Source organism: Gossypium hirsutum, chromosome A11, assembly GCF_007990345.1.
Source record: "Gossypium hirsutum isolate 1008001.06 chromosome A11, Gossypium_hirsutum_v2.1, whole genome shotgun sequence".
In the NCBI taxonomy this organism is placed as follows: Eukaryota; Viridiplantae; Streptophyta; class Magnoliopsida; order Malvales; family Malvaceae; genus Gossypium; species Gossypium hirsutum.
The window spans coordinates 93,686,941-93,708,391 of NC_053434.1; the positions used below are offsets into that span (position 1 = coordinate 93,686,941).

The 21,451-nt window shown below is 37.6% G+C and overlaps 2 protein-coding genes across 2 annotated transcripts; both read left to right on the forward strand.

The window, feature by feature from the left end:
- The first annotated feature begins 5,684 nt into the window (after positions 1 to 5,684).
- On the forward strand, positions 5,685 to 6,278 carry LOC107911204 (putative uncharacterized protein DDB_G0292636). Its single transcript, XM_016839085.2, has one exon. The coding sequence runs from the start codon at positions 5,685 to 5,687 to the stop codon at positions 6,276 to 6,278; it is 594 nt and encodes a 197-aa protein (XP_016694574.2).
- A 302-nt stretch (positions 6,279 to 6,580) lies between these two features.
- On the forward strand, positions 6,581 to 8,519 carry LOC121209843 (protein VAPYRIN). The gene has a single exon (XM_041081561.1). It carries the CDS (start codon positions 6,918 to 6,920, stop codon positions 8,478 to 8,480), a length of 1,563 nt encoding a protein of 520 aa, XP_040937495.1. The 5' UTR covers positions 6,581 to 6,917; the 3' UTR covers positions 8,481 to 8,519.
- The last annotated feature ends 12,932 nt before the right edge of the window (positions 8,520 to 21,451 follow it).

Consider the following 21,451-nt stretch of genomic DNA (forward strand, 5'->3'; position numbering starts at 1 on the left):
TCCGGGCTGCAACCCGTTTCTCAGTAATCCATATGATGCTCATTAGCTTTTTTAAGAAATTTAGGACATTGGCGCCTCTCAAATAGGCTTTGTCAGCTTGAATCTTCAGGCAACGGAGTAAGGTCGTGTACTCTTTCACGGTGGGTACCAAATCAACTTTCCCAAAGGTAAAGCAACTGTAGGCGGAATTCCAATACTGGGCGAAAGCTTGGAATAAGCGTTTGTCCACTTTCATATCGAGTAAATAGGGCAAATCACCATAGTTACAGTACAATAGTTGTTTGATCTCGTCATCCCATTGGTCCCGTATCTCTTTCAATTCTTGGAGATTATTCTGAGTCACGCTGATGTGAGTGAAATCCCACAACTCTGACACATACCCCTCTGTAAGATTATCACCCTTCTCTTGCTGCATTTTTTCGGACCAAATTTTGACGGTCTCATTATCCTCTACTTTATCAAGAAACCCCTTTTTCCATGATAAGCTCTCTATTTAGTAACTGAACGTGAATCAACACCTTTTCTATGATGAAAATGCCATGCAATCACAATCAAAGCAAAACAAAGCAAGTCAGTATTATACATAAAGCTAGAATTCAAAGAAAATGAAAAATAATAAATAAAGCACCTATTCGGCTAACCACTAGGGTTCGGTGTGGTTCTACCTAAGGTAGGCTCTTAGGGCTCATTATATGCGGTTTGGTTCTAAAGTAAGGGTACCTGAACCGATAGATTCCTCGATCTTCACCCATTATAGGCTCATACAGACTGAGTTCAATTCAAGGGAATACATTTCCCTATGGCTATATGGAGATGAAGATCTCACGAAGACATAGGTACGGATGTATCCTGAAAGCGATCTACTATCCTATACGGAGGTGAAGACCTCACGAAGGAATAGTTTCTCACTCCCACTTAAAAGGGTAAAATCGACCGATTTATGCGATGTAATATGTGGAGATATATCAAATGGCTCAAACCAATAAAGCAAATATATTATGACAAAAACCACAAAAATGACGGATGAAATGCAACAAAAGCATCATAAATTTACACTAAATTTTCAATTTTTGACAAAAAAAAATCAATTTGTGGCTTGACTCTTTAATTGCAGTCCCCAGTGGAGTCACCAAGTTGTCGAAACCATTTTTAAAATTAACTTTTTATTTGAAAAAAAACAATAATAGAAATAAAAATGGGAGTCGCCACCAATCCTTTTAATATGAGGTGTGATCAAATCGCCTCGAAATTTTATCTTTTTAATAAAATGTTTGATTTATTAAAACAATGTTTTTTGATCTACAAAAATCCATAAATGGGTTCGAGAGTCAGTTACGTACGAGGAAGGATTAGCACAATCGTAACACCCAAAATTGGTAACTAATTGATTAATTAATGTCTTAATGTCGAAAGTTGAAAACTCGAAAAGAATTTAAAATACGATCCCTCTTTGTGTTATGATATTTTTAATTAAAATTACCCGAATAAATCAAAATGTGTATAAAATGTCTTCTTATCTCGAAGTAACAAAATGTCACATCCCGTAAGTTAGGACACGACACCTCGAATCCTTGAGAATAAGCTTGCCTTTTATTATTATTTACTTAAATCTCATGTATTTTAATTTTAAAAGGATATTCGGTCATTTAGGTTCAACGAGAAAAATCGAAACCCCGTAAGTTAGGGTACGACTTCTTAAATCTCCAAATATGGAACATTGCCTTATTTTGAAATTTTTTAAATAATAACGAGTGTAATATTTAAACGATGTGTATTTCTCTTATTTGGGGTATAATATAAAACGGCCTATTATGGATACATACGTTTAAATGCAATTTTTGACGTAATTTTAACGAAATGAGACAAAATGGTGATGTAGAAAACGGAACGATGATATACGAATGAAATGTCGCGTCAATAAATGACAATAATATAAATTACTAATAGAACATTTCATAATGCACATAATGACGATAATCACATAATATATACTATTTTAACACTAATACGAACAATCAAAGAAAAATAAAATAAATAATAAAGTAAATAATAATGATAAAAAAATAATGACAAAATATGCACATGAAATGACAATGCCAATTTTTAAACATAATAAAGACAAAGAAATAAATAAATACATAACTGAAAATTGAGGAAAATAGTTTATAAAATATTGAGAATAAAAGACCAAATTAAAATGTAAATGAAATTTGGAGTACAGTTTGTAATAAAGTACATAAATATATAATAATGGATGACAAAACAAAATAAACAAATAGATACCCAATAAAAAAGAAAATAAGACAATTTTAAATAATAATAAAATAGGCTAACGAGTAAATACATAAAGAATTAAAATGAATAAAGGACCCGATTGTCACTCAAATTAAATTAATAGGATAAATTAAGATAAAATAAATGAACGGTGGACTAAAATAAAAATCGCGAAAACCAGCGATGCCAAATGGGCAAATAACCCAATCCTTCGGACACGCGTCCCTTCTCCAGGAGATAAGCGAACCAAGGACCAAATTGAAAAGCATAGAAAACATGCGGTAAAAATTTTAAAAATTAAAAGAAAAGGATTTGGACCCAATTGTAAACCATTCGAAAAGCGGAAGGGCTAGGGTTGAAATTATACCCAAGTCCAAAAACACACAGACCTTGAGGCTTTGGGTCGGGTCAGAAGAGGGTTGGCCAAAATGACACCATTTTGGGGATGTTGTGGCCAGCCTTAAGCGACGTCGTTTAATGGGACCTATAAAAGCTATTTAAAAAAAATCATTCTCTTCACATTTTAAAAAAAAAAGCTGAAAAAGTCTCTTAGTTTCTCTCAAAATCCCCCAGGCTAGCGTAACTTTGAGGAAGGCTCCGGTCGTCGGGCAGATGGCCACTGGCGACGGCGTCGTCGTCCACCGTGCCCGAAAAATAATAAAAAAATTCCCTTTTTATCCCTCTATCCTCTTGAGCCCAGATCTGGGAGAATATTCCCAAAAGTCTTCCAAAAATCGAAAAAAGTTAAAGGAACTCTTCGGTTCTGTCTTCTCCGATTGCAAAAAAGGTAAAAAAATTTGTATTTTTGAATATATATGTATGTATGTATGTATGTTATATTCTAAATAAACATGCAACGGAAAAAAATGGAAATATACCACTGTAAAAAAAACTGTAGTTTTATTAAAAATTTCTTCCTCTTTTGATTTTTTTAGTCTCTATTTCTCTGTTTTGATTGTTTTTTTGTGTCTATTTTTCTTTTAAAAAATGAATAACAGATAAAAAAATAAGCAAAATCACCTTTGAAATTTTATTTTCTGTTTTTTGATTCTCTAGTGCATGTAAAAAATTACAAGTAAAAACTGTGGCCTTTTTTATAGCCAAAAATCGAAACCATCTGTTTATTTTTTTGCTTTTGGTTTTTCTTCGTTGTCTTCTCTGCTTTGCGTGTCTGTTCCTTTTTGCAGGTAACAGTGGAATGGCTGATGGTGGCGGTAGTGGCAGAGGGGCGTCAGAGGCATCTGGAGAGGCGTGCCGATGTGGCATGAGGCTAGGGTTTCTTTTTCACTTTTTTTTTCCTAAAAATAGTTTAGCTTTTGGGTCATTTGGGCCACTAAGGTTTTCTTGTATTTGGGCTGTAATTGGGTTTGAAATTTTGGGCCTGTAATTTGTTGTTAATGGACACTGGACTTTAATTATTTTAGTTTAAATTTGTTTTATTTTTGAAATCTGGGCTCGGGATAAATTGACTTATTACAATTATTAATCAAAGAACCATTTGTTGCAAATTTACAATTAAAAAAATGAATTCATTTAATTTGTTGCAAAAAACACAATAAATAATTTGGAATTTGAGAAACAGAAAAATACAATAAATATATCTCATAATTTCCCATATTTACCTACAATAAATTTTTTTGTTAGTTTACAATAATAATGTAATTAAAATAAATATAAACTATCTAAACATAGAAAACATACGAATAAAAAAAAAGAAATACACTTGTTAGTTTCTTTCAAACAACATATAAAATTATATAATAACAAGTTTAATCAACATCTCAGTAAATAAAAAAAATCAAATAAAATTACATTATAAAAAACTTACATTACTAAAAAATAACAAAACATTAAACTAAACACTAACAATTTATAACCTAATCATACATTACTAACAAAATAATTTTACATTAATAAACAATCACAAAACACTAAACTAAACACAACAATTTATAACATAATCCTAAATTACTAACAAAATAATTTTAAAATAATTATAAAAAAATTACATTCATAAAAAAATTAAATCATAAATACTAAACACAAACAATTTATAGATAATAATTAAAAACAAAAAAATTTCACAACATATTAACTAAACTCTTTAAATTGAAAAAAAATTATTTACTAAAATAATACATACCTTTTTTTTCTTTCTTTCTTTCTTCTTCTTTTTTTCTTCTCCTTTCTTTCCCTCTTTTTTTCTTCACTTCTGCACCTTTCATCTTAAGGGGGACCATGCTTATAAGGTCCCACGTTTCAATTTTTTTTTCTTTTCTGAAGGGACTAAACACTACTTAAAAACAATGTGTAGGGCATGCAGGGGAGGGAAGCTGGGGCATGCAGGGAGTTCAATGCGAGGGGGAATCGGCGCAGGATGATAGGACTAGGCAGCATTAGTGTCGCCTATCTAACAGGTGAGACTGGTGCCGCCAGTTTAGATGGCGTCACACGGCGGTCATGGGTATGTTGACCTGATATATATATATTTTTAAATAATAAAAAAATATTTTTTTAAAAAACAAAAAAATTATTAAAAAATAGGTGGTGTTGCCTATGAGAAATGTCCCACCTAAAAAAAATACTATTTTCGTTATTAATCCTGCTAACACCCAATTTCAGAAATTATTTTTTTATATTATTTGGGTAAGTTAGCCGCATCATTCTTTGATTGGAGACGACATTAGAGCTTTGACAATAGTAAAATGTGGTGACAAGTACAGATTCTTTTATTTGAAATGACAAAGATTTGCGAATATGAAATGAAAAAAAAAGATTTATTTGAAAAAAAGGAAAGATTATTTTTATAGAACTAGGATTAAATTGAGACAAGTTTTAAATGTTGATAGTTGAGTCTTTTATAATTATGCCTAAATTAATATAATGTATAAATCTTAAAAGCTAAACTTTTTATTATGTTATTTTTAAAATTGGTATTTTATCCTTCTATCACAACAGTTAATCACAGTGGACGAGATTAGACAAAAAAAAAAAGAGAAACTTAATTAGTTGGATGATGAAATTGTAATTTTTTTATAATTGGATGAAGGAGAAAAAATTAAGCATATTTAATTTACAAGAAGTATAATTTGCTTATTATTAAATTTAACAATAAAATACAGAATAAATAATTATTTAATGAAATTTAATTAATATTAAATAAAATTTTATAATAAAGAAAAGGACACCTAGCGAAAGCAGGGGCTTAATTTCAGTTCTTTCATATTTTTATCCTTCAAACTAGTACTATACCAAATTAGGCAAGTTGAAATCTATAGTATACACGTAACGAGGAGGGTAAAGTAAATTCCACAATATATGCCAATCTATAAATGGAAACCTTAGAACTCTGCATTTTTCTCATCAAAGAAAAAAAAAGGAAGTGTAAAAAGAGTTAAAAAGAAAAAAAAATGTCGGGAATAGTGGAAAAGCTGAAGGACATGATGGGTGACGAGGACGAGGACGACAAGAAGGACAAGAAGGACAAAAAGGACAAGAAAGACAAAGATCACAAGAAAGGCAAAGATCATAAAGATGACAAAGATGAAGGGATGATGGATAAAATCAAGGACATGATCACGGGTGATAAAGATGACGATAAGCATAAGAAAGATGACCATAAGCACAAGGACAGCAAAGACCACAAGGATGAAGGGATGATGGATAAAATCAAGGACATGATCACTGGTGATAAAGATGACGATAAGCACAAGAAAGATGACCATAAGCACAAGGAACGCAAAGAACACAAGGATGAAGGGATGCTAGATAAGATTAAAGACAAGATCCACGGGGATGACGATCGTGGCCGCGACCGTCGTCGCGATAATAGCCGTGGTCGCGATAGCAGTCGTGATCGTGAGCACCATCGTGATCGGAACCGTGATAGTGATCGTGAAAGCGACCGTGATAGCGATGGTGGTAGTGATGACGAGAAGAAGAAAAAGAAGAAGAAAGGAAAAAAGAAGAAACACGATGGCAGCGGTAGTGATGATGATCATTAGGTCATCATCATCCATTGACAACATGTCATCATCTCCATAACTCCACCACACCTCTCTTGTTTGCAAGTGGAGAGCGTGAATGAAATATATATTAATATGAAAATAAGGTATTTCTTTTTTCTTTTCTTAATTAATTAGTATTTGTTATCCGAATACTACTTAATATATTTTTTAAAAATATGTAAGTGTAAATTTTAAAATATTTTAAAGATAAATAAAACATTGCATTAGCATTATTGATGTATAAATAATTGTAAAATCAATATAACAATGCTAGTTTGAATAAAATATTGCAGAATTGATTTGTATATTTTATCATATCTTTATTGTTTTAAAATATTTTTTATTTTTTTATTTTTTTTTAACATGTCGTGATTTCTATGTTATATTCATGTTGTGCCTAATATTCCCGATCTCCCTTGTATAAACTTAAACAATTGTAAGTTGGCCTGTCTTCGTTGTTTTTAACACTACCAGTTGGCAATTTGTCAGTACAGTCGGACATTATATGTTTTTCTTCTCCTTTCTTTACTTTAAGTAGAACAACAAAAGCCTTGTTCTTCACTTCCCACCAAGAAAAACACTGCTAACTTGTGGAAATAGTTTAACCATACCTTAGCTTGCAAGAAAAAAATATATATGGATAGGCTTATTCGTTTGGAACCATCAAACCTTGTTGCTATTAGGATTGAGCCAGGGCAGAAATGCTATGGAGAGCTTACTTTGCGCAATGTTATGTACACCATGCCGGTTGCAATCCGGATGCTGCCGGTTAACAAGGGCCGATACACTGTCAAACCTCAGTCCGGAATCATAGTGCCACTTGGGACACTAACTGTGGAGATTGTGTATCATCTCCCTCCTGGTTCACTTCTTCCGGGCTCGTTTCCTTACAGTGATGGTTCTTTCCATCTGCATAGTGTCGTGGTTCCCGGTGCAGCGATCAAAGATTCGGTATCGAGCTTCGATATGGTTCCAAATGACTGGTTCACTACAAAGAAGAAACAGGTGTTTATTGATAGTGGTATCAAAATCATGTTTGTTGGTTCACCTGTTTTGGTTCAACTTGTGATGGATGGTTCAATGGAAAGAATCAGAGAGGTATTGGAGCTTAGTGATCCCACTTGGAAACTAGTTGATTCAGTTGATTCACGTGGACAAACATTGCTTCATATTGCTATAACTCAACGTAGACCTGATATTGTCCGATTGCTGCTTGAATTTGAGCCGGATGTTGAGTTCCGATGCCAGTCAGACTCTACCCCGCTCGGGGCTGCTGCAAGCTGTGGTAAAGAATTGATTGTTGAACTTCTGTTGGCACATAACGCTAGCACAGAGCGATGCGAGTCCTCTCGTTGGGGTCCTGTTGACCTCGCTGCGGATGGTGGCCATGTAGAGGTTCTTAGACTTCTTCTGCTCAAAGGGGCTAATATTGATTCCCTTACAAACGATGGCAACTCTGCCTTACACCTTGCCATCAAGGCAGGAAGAAAAGATTGTGTCCGCCTACTATTAGCTAATGGTTCCAAACCTGATGTACGCAATACAAGAAATGGCGATACACCATTGCATATCGCTGCACGACTAGGAGATGAGCAGACGGTGAAACTTTTACTTCAAAAGCGGGCGTATAAAGATAACCGAAACAAAGCAGGAAAAGCCGCCTACGATGTTGCAGCTGAGCATGGTCACACATGCCTTTTCGATGCACTCAAGCTCGGTGACAGCTTATGTTTAGCTGCTCGAAAAGGTGAAGCGAGAACCATCCAGAGGTTGATAAAAAACAGTGCGGCGATCAACGGAATGGATCAACATGGATGGACGGCTTTACATAGAGCCGCATTCAAAGGAAGAACAGATGCTGTAAGGATGCTGATTGATAAGGGCATCGATATTGATTCCAAAGACGAAGACGGATACACGGCTTTGCATTGCGCGGTGGAATCGGGCCATGCCGAAGGGGTGGAATTGTTGGTGAAGAAAGGAGCGGATGTGGAAGCAAGGACTAATAAAGGTGTCACAGCGCTGCAAATTGCAGATTCATTGCAGTATGCAGGCATTAGAAAGATACTGATCCATGGTGGAAACGAAAAATTGGGGAAAGAGATTGAAACAAAGGCAGGAACGATGAAGAGGAGACTCTCAAAACCAAGAGCCCTGTCGGGTAGCTTCGACAGATCACTACCATTGGTAGTAATTTAAACTTGCCTCTTACTTTTCTTATAATATCCGTATTCAACATCTGTGTTAATCTTCCATTTACATATACATATTTTTACGCATCCAATAAAAAGTGTGCCGCTTCATATTTTTTAAAAGCATTTTTAATATTAAAGAATTCTTCTCAATAATATTTTAATATTAATTACCGTTCACTAATTAAATAAAATTGTGAAAATAAAATAAAATAAGAGAACACACAGATTTTACATGGAAACCCTTACGGGAAAAAATCACGGGCAGAGGAGAAGAAAATTCACTATGTCAATTCGAATAATTACTAGAAGAAAAGACTATTTCTATTTATAACATTGTAAAGCCATGTTCTAATAGGAGTGTAGTAAGATTGAAACACATTATTCTAATCAATATAAAATAGATAGAGTTTAATAAAGTTTAAAAAATATTATTCTAAAATAAAATAAAATAAAAGAAGTGTAGTTCTATATGGATTTTACTTTTATTTTATTTTACCACTGTATTTTATTTAAATAAAGATTCGGGACACTTAATTTTAACAATTTCCACCTTGACACGAATTCTCAATGAACAAGTTCTTTATCGTGAACTCTCAACAAACAAGTTCTTCATCGTGAACTCTCAACGAACAAGTTCTCCACCTCTTCCATAAAACCCCTTAAAGGTTTAACTTCAATAATGAACACCAATCAAGTCTAAGCAACGTTCAAACTTGGTTATAGGAAGTTACTTAGTCATCATATTTGTAGGATTTTCATGAGTACTAATTTTTCTCACAACAATATCACCACGAGCAATAATATCATGAACAAAACAATTCCGAACATCAATGTGTTTTGTTCTCTCATGAAACACTTGATCTTTTGAAAGGAAGATTGCACTCTGACTGTTACAAAATACTGTACTAATTTGAAGTCTTCATTGAGTTTATTAAAGAGCCCCTTAAACCAAATAGCTCCTTTACAAGCCTCAGTAATCGCTATGTACTCAGCTTCAGTGGTAGACAAAGTGACTGCAGTTTGTAAAGTGGCTTTCCAACTAATTGCACAACCTCTAATTGTAAAAACATAACCTGTGAGAGATTTTCTTCTATCAAGGTCTCCAGCAAAATCAGTATCAACATACCCAATGACTCCATTTCTAGTTCTTCTAAACTATAAACAAACATCAGTAGTACCTCGTAAGTATCTTAAAATCCACTGAACTGCTTTCCAATATTCTTTATCGGGATTTGCCATGTATCTGTTAACTACACTAACTGCATATGATAAATCTGGATATGAATAAACCATAGCTTACATAAGATATCCCACTGCACTAGAGTATGGAACATGTGACATGTGCCTAATCTCATCATCTGATTGTGGAGATAAAGTCGATGAAAGTCAGAAATGACCTACTAAAGGAGTACTAACAGGCTTAGCACTCTGCATATTGAATTTGCAAAGAACTTTCTCAATGTACCCCTTCTGACTTAGGTACAATTTACTTGCTTTTCTATCTCTAAGAATCTTCATACCAAGTATCTTCTTTGCTGGTCCCAAATTTTTCATCTCAAATTCGTCACTTAGTTGGGCTTTGACTTTTCTTATCTCTCATTTATTTTTAAGAAGTAGATACACAAAAGAACCATCATTGTTTTTCTTAAAGTAAACACAATTGTCAGAACTACTACTTTTGAAATCATGAGAAGTCATAAAGGAATCAAACCTCTTGTGCCACTGTCTTAGTTACTGTTTCAAATTGTAAAGGGACTTTTTCAGCTAGCTAACATAGTCCTCTTTTTCTGAGACTGTAAAACTCCCTGGTTGTTGCATGTAAATATCCTCCCCAAGTTCTCTATGCAAAAATGATGTTTTTACATCTAACTGCTCAAGCTCCAAATCATGCATGGCCACAATACCAAGTAAAGCTCGAATCGAACTATGCTTCATAACTAGGGAGAACACATCTGTGAAGTCTACTCCTGAAATTTGATTGTAACCCTTTGCAACAAGCCTTGCTTTATATCTGGGTTCTTCAACTCTTAGAGTCCCTTCTTTCTTTTTAAACACCCATTTACAACGAACAACCTTTTTACCTTTAGGAAGTTTCACAAGATCCCATGTTCTATTTTTATGGAGTGGTTCCATCTCTTCTTGCATAGCAAACATCCACTTTTCTAAGTCTTTACAGCTAACCGCCTCAAAATAATTAGATGGCTCTTGGTTTGCATCTGTATCTTCAGTTACATTTAAAGCATAAGCAACTAGATCAACCTTGACATACTTCTTTGAAGGTTTAATTTCTCTTCTAGTTCTGTTTTTGGCAATAGAGTATTGTGGTGAAAAGCAATTCTATTCTCAATTTTTTTACTGGCTTGAGGAGTCGACTTAGTATTAATCTGATGCTCCACTTGCTTTTGAATTTCTTTATTGAAAGAGTCTTTAAGAGATAAGTTAGGTAGCATAGTAGTTTCATCACAAACAACATCTCTGCTAATCACACCTTTTTTATTTTCAAGACACCATAACTTATACCCTTTTACACTAGCTTTATAACGAAGAAAAACACGTTTAATGGATCTCAGTTCCAATTTTTCTGTAACACCCCGAACCCGAAACCGACACCGGAGTCGAACACGAGGTGTTAACTGGCTTTAACCCCTTACAAAATTTATTTTCCAGACACTGCCCAATCTGTGTACTAGCCGCTTTAAAAATCATATCTTGAGTTTCGTAACTCAAAATCAGTTTCGTAATTTTTCCCAGAAACTAGACTCATGTGCCCATCTATGTATTTTTTTCTAGAATTTTTGGTTGGGCCAATTAGTACAGTTTATTAGTCAAAGTCCCCCAAGTTGCAGGGGTCGACTACACTGACCTTTGCCCATTACGACTGGGATATCTCCCTGCACGGGGCTTCAATACTGTTTCCGTTTGTTTCTATGAAAACTAGACTCAGAGAGGAATCTGCACATATATGGTACGACCCCTAATTATCTCTGGTTAATTTATAATGAATTTCCAAAGTCGGAGTAGGGAATCCAGAAACCGTTCTGGCCCTGTCCCACTAAAATCTGATTATCTCTTAATATACTGCCCATATGATCTTTCGTTACTTCCTCATGAAAGCAGACTCATCGAGCTTCGATTACATAATTTATTCATCAATTAATTCCACTCCCACTATTTTTAGTGATTTTTCAATCTCATGACACTGCTGCTGCCAGCATCTGTTACGAAAGTAACTAGGTCCGTTTCATGCCTACCCTTGATCCAATTCAATCGAACATTCGTGCCATTTTCGCATGGCTTAAAGTTTACATGCCATAATTCAAACACAACGTACTAGCTTATACATGCCAAAATGATCTTCTAAACACACTAAGAAGAAAGTACCAAAACTTGCTATCCGGTGTGATGACTTCAATGACGGCCCGACCCCGCAAAAATAGATGAGTCCAAGCAACCTATAGTGGGTGACAAGGAAACATCGAGTGAGTTTATAACTCAGTAAGTCATAAGCAATGCACTACCATCTATCAACAACATTATCACAAGAGGAAACAAAATGGAACGAGACAATTTACTCCATCCATACCGAACCATACCATAGTTCCTCCAACCTCTCAATTCAATTTCATATCAATTCATGCATTCACATTCTATATACTCATCAATAGGACATTGAAGCAATTTCATAAATCAATTTATTTTCGTTACAATCAAACGACTATACGGCCTTTCACCCATCCTACGATAAATTTTATGTACGTGACTTCAAGTATATATGTCACATAGGTTCGAACTTACCGAGCTCAACACCAAGTATAAGCATAGCACCTATTAACCACGTGCTCAAGACACTTCCCCGACCCGCTGTCCGCGATCGACTAAATAGTGTCGCACACATAGTGTCCATAATGATTCACGAATGTATATTGAGCCCGCACACTCAGTGCTATATAATCAACTCGCACACTTAGTGCCATGTAATCAAATCGCACACTTAGTGCTACATAGTCAGACTCGCACACTTAGTGCCGCATGGTCAATTCGCACACTTAGTGCATCATATTCATTTCGCACACTGAGTGCAACATAGTCAAATCGCACCCTTAGTGCTGTACAATTTAATCCCGCGCACTTAGCGCCCATCTCATGGTCATAAATGGTTATCCCGCACGTTTAGTGCCGAGATCAACAACTCAGTACATCTTACCTCTTTTCATTCATTCAACAATTTCATCATCACATACGTACATGCATATATATATGTATATTTATTCATTCCAATCAGCATCAATACATACACATTATGACCATTTGAAATACTACCCACTACATGCTTAATGACTTACTTTATGTTGGGTAAAATAATTCCGAGTCGGCTACTCGATGACCTTCGATTTCCCCTTGTTGGACGCCTCTTCTTTAGGTTCTTGAGCTTAAATAATACAAATAAGAGTATTCAATATTTAACTCAATAACATGAATTTATTTATCACATTCGGCAATCACACATCATTAAATTTTCAAACCAAGATGTCATTATATGACCACATATACACATATCCATATACTCAAGCTCAATAATTATAATGTAATATCATGTACCCACTTTAAGTATATTGCCGAATATACTTAATCATACATACACCTAACCAAAACAATTTCCTAAAATCTTCATATCATTTATACACTAGGCCGATTGCCCTCACCAAGTTCACCTATGTTCTTCAACAATTCCTTCATTGATCAAGCACATATTCGGCTAAGAAATGGCAATTTTAGCAACCTTCGATTTGGTACTTAACTTTTACCACATATCAAATAACTCATTTCCTTACTCATGTGACCACGTATATTCGGTCATGCATACACACATAAAATCAATTTGGAGACTCTATCAATCCAACATACATTCGGCACCTTCATCCACCATTCTACCAAGCATGTAATATTCAAACACAACCAAACCCACATTCGGCCCTAGCTCATAACAAGGTAGCCGATTTATATTTTTTTTTTATAGTTCAAACACTCCTCTATCATCATTCACCTAACTTTAACATGAAACAACAAAACTCACCATTTCTCATCCAAATAACATGAACAACAACCATTCCTTGAACCCTTTCTCATGACCGATTGCTCATGTTATCAACAAGATTCAAGGTTTAAACATGGGCTATTTAAAACATGCATGCATCTCAAAGACAACATCAAACATACCTTAGTCTAGCAACCACCATAGCCGATTTTCTCAAGCCTTTTTCCCCCTCCTTTCTTTCCTCTATTCGGCCAAGGATGTTCAAGAATGAACTCTTTTTTTTTCTTTCTTCAATTCACGGCAACAAGGGGGGTGAGACCATGTTATTTTTTTTTTCCATCACCCTTCCTTTCATTTTTTTAATCACCATGCTTATTATTTTATTTTTCTTAACATGCATCACTAGCATAACATGTTGGAGACATGTTTCCACCTATAGCATGGCCGGCCACTACATATTAGGGAGGGGGAATTTGACATGCAAGTCCCCTTTTTCTTCCACATGCACTAATAGGTCCTCATGCATTGACCTATCACATTTTTAAATTTTCTCATATAAGTCCTATTGACTAAATTCACATGCAATCGACTAAATCGAAGCTTGAAATTTTTACACATTCATGATTACATATTCTAGACAATAAACATCACATTCAAACCTTTCGGTGACTCGGTTTAGCGGTCCCGAAACCACTTCCCGGCTAGGGTCAATTTTGGGCTGTCACAACTCTCCCCCACTTAAGAAATTTTCGTCCTCGAAAATCTTACCAGTAAATAGGTTTGGATATCGTTCTTTCATTGAGCTCTCGGGTTCCCAAGTTGCTTCCTCGATCCCGTGTTTGAGCCACAACACCTTAACCAACGGAACCCTTTTGTTTCACAACTCTTTCACCTCACGAGCTAGGATACGTATCGGTTCTTCTTCATAACTCATATCGGCTTGAATTTCAACCTCTGATGGGCTAATTATATGCGACGGATCAGATCGATAGCGTCGAAGCATCGAAACATGAAAGACATCGTGAATCTTTTCAAGCTCAGGGGGCAAAATCAATCTATACGCAACTGGCCCCACTCGTTCGGAGATTTCGTACGGCCCAATGAATCTCGGGCTCAACTTGCCCTTACGGCCAAACCTAAGTACCTTTTTCCAAGGCGAAACTTCAAGGAACACTTTATCTCCCACCTGATATTCAATGTCCTTCCGTTTCAGATCCGCATACGATTTCTGACGATCTGTGGCTGCCTTCAAACTTTCACGGATTACTTTTACTTTCTGTTCGGCATCTTTAATCAAATCAACTCCGAAAATTTTACTTTCACCGAGCTCGGTCCAAAACAATGGTGTACGGCATTTACGACCGTACAAAGCCTCGTAAGGTGCCATCTTAATACTTGATTGAAAACTATTGTTGTAAGCGAATTCAATCAAAGGTACATACCGTTCCCATGAACCACTAAACTCAAGGATGCAGCATCTCAGCATATCCTCGAGTATCTGAATTATCCGCTCGGATTGACCATCGGTTTGGGGATGAAAAGCGGTGCTAAAATGCAGCTTGGTACCCAGAGCTTCTTGCAATTTCTTCCAAAATCGCGAGGTGAATCTCGGATCTCTATCCGACACGATAGAAATAGGTACTCCATGTAATCTCACAATCTGAGTAACATACAATTCGGCTAGTTTATCCAATGAAAAATCCGTACGCACGGGGATAAAGTGAGCCGACTTAGTCAGCCTATCAACAACAACCCAAATCGCATCCTTCTTACTTGCGAACAATGGCAGTCCGGACACAAAGTCCATTGTGACTCGGTCCCATTTCCACTCGGGTATCATGATCGGCTGAAGTAACCCTGAAGGCACTTGATGTTCCGCTTTCACTTGTTGACATATTAAACATCTCGAAACAAAGTCGGAGATGTCTCGCTTCATACCATGCCACCAAAACCGACGTTTCAAGTCGTTGTACATTTTCGTGCTCCCCGGGTGAATTGACATTCGGCTACAATGGGCTTCGTTCAGGATCATCGGAATGAGTTCCGAATTTCTTGGAACGCACAAACGACTTCTAAACCTCAAACAACCATCATCATCAATCTGAAACTCCGATTCCTTGTTCGGAACACACTCAGCTCGTTTTGCAACCAATTCATCATCGACTTTCTGAGCTTCATGAATTTGATGAGTCAATAATGGTTTGGCTTTTAATTCAGCTACTAACACATTGTCAGGTAGAACAGACAAGTGTACATTCATCGCTCGCAAAGCAAACAGTGATTTCCGGCTTAAGGCGTCCGCAACCACATTAGCCTTTCCCGGGTGGTAATCAATGACAAGCTCGTAATCTTTCAACAATTCAAGCCAACGTCTTTGTCGCAGATTCAAGTCCCGTTGAGTCATCAAATATTTGAGACTTTTGTGATCCGAAAACACATGGCACTTCTCACCAAACAAATAATGTCGCCATATTTTCAATGCAAACACAATGGCGGCTAGTTCGAGATCATGGGTCGGATAATTTCTCTCGTGTGGCTTCAATTGTGTCGACGCATAGGCCACAACTCGACCTTCTTGCATCAATACGCAACCCAACCCGAGTAGGGATGCGTCACTATAAACGACAAACTCTTTACCCGATTCGGGTTGTACCAAAATTGGAGCTTCAGTCAGATGAGTTTTCAGTTGATCGAAGCTTTTCTGACATTTCTCCGTCCATTCGAACTTAACATCCTTCTGAAGTAGCTTCGTCATTGGTGTGGCTATCATCGAGAAACCTTTGACAAATCATCGGTAATAACCGGCGAGCCCTAGAAAGCTCCGGACTTCGGTAACATTTCTCGGAGGCTTCCAGTTAAGTATGGCTGAAATTTTGCTCGGGTCAACCCGAATACCCGATACGGATACCACATGACCCAAGAAGCTAACCTCTCTTAGCCAGAACTCACATTTACTGAACTTAGCATATAACTGCTTATCCCGCAAAATTTGCAACACTAGCCTCAGATGCTCAGCATGTTCGGCCTCATCTCTTGAATAGACCAAGATGTCATCAATAAACACAACTACGAACCGATCCAAATACGGCCTAAAGATCCGATTCATCAAATCTATAAACACCGCAGGGGCATTAGTGAGCCCAAACGGCATCACTAAGAACTCATAGTGACCGTACCTCGTTCTGAAAGCAGTTTTGGGTACGTCCGAATCTCGAATCCGTAACTGATAATAACCCGATCTCAAATCTATCTTTGAAAACACCGATGCCCCCTTTAATTGATCGAACAGATCATCAATACACGGCAACGGATATTTATTCTTTATCGTCACTTTATTCAGTTGACGATAATCAATGCACAACCTCATGGTTCCGTCCTTCTTTTTCACGAACAATACTGGTGCACCCCAAGGTGAGAAACTCGGTCGAGCGAAACCTCTATCCGTCAATTCTTGCAACTGAGCTTTCAACTCTTTTAACTCGGTTAGTGCCATACGATACGGAGCGATCGAAATAGGCGTAGTTCCAGGTACAAGCTCAATACCAAACTCTACCTCCCGAACAGGTGGCAAACCCGGTAACTCTTCAGGAAAAACATCCGGGTATCCACAGACCACCGGCACCGATTCGGGTTTCTTTTCTAACTCCTTGTCATCAAGTACATACGCGAGGTATGCTTCGCACCCTTTCCTTAGATATTTCTGGGCCAACATTGCTGATATTACAGCTGGCAACCCCCTTAAGTCCGCAGACTCAACTCGGATTATTTCATTATTTGCGCACCTCAAATCGATAGTCTTGCTTTTGCAATTCACAACCGCATCATGCGCGGTTAACCAATCCAAACCAAGAATAACATCAAACTCGTCGAACGGCAAAAGCATCAAATCAGCCGGAAAACAGGATTCTCGGATTATTAGAGGGCATCTCTTACACACTTTATCAACAAGTACGCATTGACCCAAAGGGTTTGATACTCGAATTACGAGCTCAGTAGACTCAACAAGTAGAGTCTTACTGGTTGCTAAGGTTTCGCATACATATGAATGAGTAGAACCAGGGTCAATCAATGCAATCACATTAGTATCAAAGAGAGTGAAGGTACCAGTGATGACGTCGGGGGAGGATGCCTCCTCTCGTGCGCGAATGGCATATGCTCTAGCAGGAGTACGGTTCTCGGCGTGATCGGCCGTATCAGAGGCCCCCCTCTGACTACCACCCCTGCCTCCTAATATTCTCGGTGGTCTACCTCTAGATGTCACTCCACTAGGTCTTGCACCTTGAATCTTATTCTTCTCATCCAGCTCCGTGCAATCTCTAATGAAGTGGTCCTTCGAACCGCATCCGTAACAGGCCCTGTTAGTAGACTTGCCCCAACATTCACCTAGGTGTCGTCTTCCACATTGGGGACATTCAGGTTTCTCGTGACGATTATTGCCCACACTAGCTACCGAAGTAGCTCGGGAGCCCATCGATGGTCTTGCCCTGATGGAAATTCCCGCAGTCGCCCTCGACTTATTAATGTCCTCCCTGAACTTCTTCACAGCTGAGAACGGAGCTTTACCCGTCGATCTTTTACGATAATCTCTAGCTTCAAATTCAGCCTTCCTCTTCTCCTTTCCAAGTTCCTCCGCCTTGCAGGCTCGTTCGACTAGTGTTACGAATTCCTTTATTTCCAAAATACCCGTTAGTAGCTTTAAATCTTCATTAAATCCTTCCTCGAATCTTTTGCACATAGCAACCTCATCAGCTACACACTCCCGGGCATACCTACTAAGTCTTACGAATTCATGTTCGTATTCAGATACAGTCATACGGCCTTGCTTGAGTTCCAAGAACTCCTTACGCTTCTGGTCAATGAACCGTTGGCTAATAAATTTCTTCCGGAATTCCGTTTGAAAGAAGTCCCAAGTTACTCGCTCGTTCGGGACTATGGAAATCAAGGTCCTCCACCAATAGTAGGCTGAGTCTCGCAACAAAGATACAGCACATTTTAGACATTCATCGGGTGTGCATGACAATTCATCGAACACCCGAATGGTGTTATCAAGCCAGAACTCGGCCCTTTCGGCGTCATCAGTTACTATGGCCTTGAACTCCTCGGCCCCACGCTTCCTAATCAAGTCTACAGGTGGCTTACTCAGCCTCACAGGATCAGCGACTGATGGCCTTACAGGCTCTTGGGGTGGATTATTCAAATTTGGGAATTGTTGGACAGCCGGGTTGGCTCGGGCATATTGCGCGACCCACTCATTCATCATGGTAAAGAAGGCTTGTTTAGCCCCCTCACCTTGATTATTCGCAGATGACTGAGGTTCAACAGGCGGCGTCCCTTGTGCAGGAGCAGCCGCTACGCTCTCAACGTCATCCGCTAGGGTTCTTTCTTCACCGGGATCCATTTACTAATCAAGACAAAAACATTTCAACCGTCAGAAGTCATCACCCTTTTAAACATTAACATTATGGCATGTATAGCTAGACTCATACGTGCTATGGTAGTCCTAGAACTGACTAAACCATAGCTCTGATACCAATAAAATGTAACACCCCGAACCCGAAACCGACACCGGAGTCGAACACGAGGTGTTAACTGGCTTTAACCCCTTACAAAATTTATTTTCCAGACACTGCCCAATCTGTGTACTAGCCGCTTTAAAAATCATATCTTGAGTTTCGTAACTCAAAAATCAGTTTCGTAATTTTTCCCAGAAACTAGACTCATGTGCCCATCTATGTATTTTTTTCTAGAATTTTTGGTTGGGCCAATTAGTACAGTTTATTAGTCAAAGTCCCCCAAGTTGCAGGGGTCGACTACACTGACCTTTGCCCATTACGACTGGGATATCTCCCTGCACGGGGCTTCAATACTGTTGCCGTTTGTTTCTATGAAAACTAGACTCAGAGAGGAATCTGCACATATATGGTACGACCCCTAATTATCTCTGGTTAATTTATAATGAATTTCCAAAGTCGGAGCAGGGAATCCAGAAACCGTTCTGGCCCTGTCCCACTAAAATCTGATTATCTCTTAATATACTGCCCATATGATCTTTTCGTTACTTCCTCATGAAAGCAGACTCATCGAGCTTCGATTACATAATTTATTCATCAATTAATTCCACTCCCACTATTTTTAGTGATTTTTCAATCTCATGACACTGCTGCTGCCAGCATCTGTTACGAAAGTAACTAGGTCCGTTTCATGCCTACCCTTGATCCAATTCAATCGAACATTCGTGCCATTTTCGCATGGCTTAAAGTTTACATGCCATAATTCAAACACAACGTACTAGCTTATACATGCCAAAATGATCTTCTAAACACACTAAGAAGAAAGTACCAAAACTTGCTATCCGGTGTGATGACTTCAATGACGGCCCGACCCCGCAAAAATATATGAGTCCAAGCAACCTATAGTGGGTGACAAGGAAACATCGAGTGAGTTTATAACTCAGTAAGTCATAAGCAATGCACTACCATCTATCAACAACATTATCACAAGAGGAAACAAAATGGAACGAGACAATTTACTCCATCCATACCGAACCATACCATAGTTCCTCCAACCTCTCAATTCAATTTCATATCAATTCATGCATTCACATTCTATATACTCATCAATAGGACATTGAAGCAATTTCATAAATCAATTTATTTTCGTTACAATCAAACGACTATACGGCCTTTCACCCATCCTACGATAAATTTTATGTACGTGACTTCAAGTATATATGTCACATAGGTTCGAACTTACCGAGCTCAACACCAAGTATAAGCATAGCACCTATTAACCACGTGCTCAAGACACTTACCCGACCCGCTGTCCGCGATCGACTAAATAGTGTCGCACACATAGTGTCCATAATGATTCACGAATGTATATTGAGCCCGCACACTCAGTGCTATATAATCAACTCGCACACTTAGTGCCACGTAATCAAATCGCACACTTAGTGCTACATAGTCAGACTCGCACACTTAGTGCCGCATGGTCAATTCGCACACTTAGTGCATCATATTCATTTCGCACACTGAGTGCAACATAGTCAAATCGCACCCTTAGTGCTGTACAATTTAATCCCGCGCACTTAGCGCCCATCTCATGGTCATAAATGGTTATCCCGCACGTTTAGTGCCGAGATCAACAACTCAGTACATCTTACCTCTTTTCATTCATTCAACAATTTCATCATCACATACGTACATGCATATATATATGTATATTTATTCATTCCAATCAGCATCAATACATACACATTATGACCATTTGGAATACTACCCACTACATGCTTAATGACTTACTTTATGTTGGGTAAAATAATTCCGAGTCGGTTACTCGATGACCTTCGATTTCCCCTTGTTGGACGCCTCTTCTTTAGGTTCTTGAGCTTAAATAATACAAATAAGAGTATTCAATATTTAACTCAATAACATGAATTTATTTATCACATTCGGCAATCACACATCATTAAATTTTCAAACCAAGATGTCATTATATGACCACATATACACATATCCATATACTCAAGCTCAATAATTATAATGTAATATCATGTACCCACTTTAAGTATATTGCCGAATATACTTAATCATACATACACCTAACCAAAACAATTTCCTAAAATCTTCATATCATTTATACACTAGGCCGATTGCCCTCACCAAGTTCACCTATGTTCTTCAACAATTCCTTCATTGATCAAGCACATATTCGGCTAAGAAATGGCAATTTTAGCAACCTTCGATTTAGTACTTAACTTTTACCACATATCAAATAACTCATTTCCTTACTCATGTGACCACGTATATTCGGTCATGCATACACACATAAAATCAATTTGGAGACTCTATCAATCCAACATACATTCGGCACCTTCATCCACCATTCTACCAAGCATGTAATATTCAAACACAACCAAACCCACATTCGGCCCTAGCTCA

Bases quoted from the DNA above. Each gene is read 5' to 3' on its own strand.
- LOC107911204 (XM_016839085.2), top strand. From the start codon at position 5,685: ATGTCGGGAATAGTGGAAAAGCTGAAGGACATGATGGGTGACGAGGAC.
- LOC121209843 (XM_041081561.1), top strand. From the start codon at position 6,918: ATGGATAGGCTTATTCGTTTGGAACCATCAAACCTTGTTGCTATTAGG.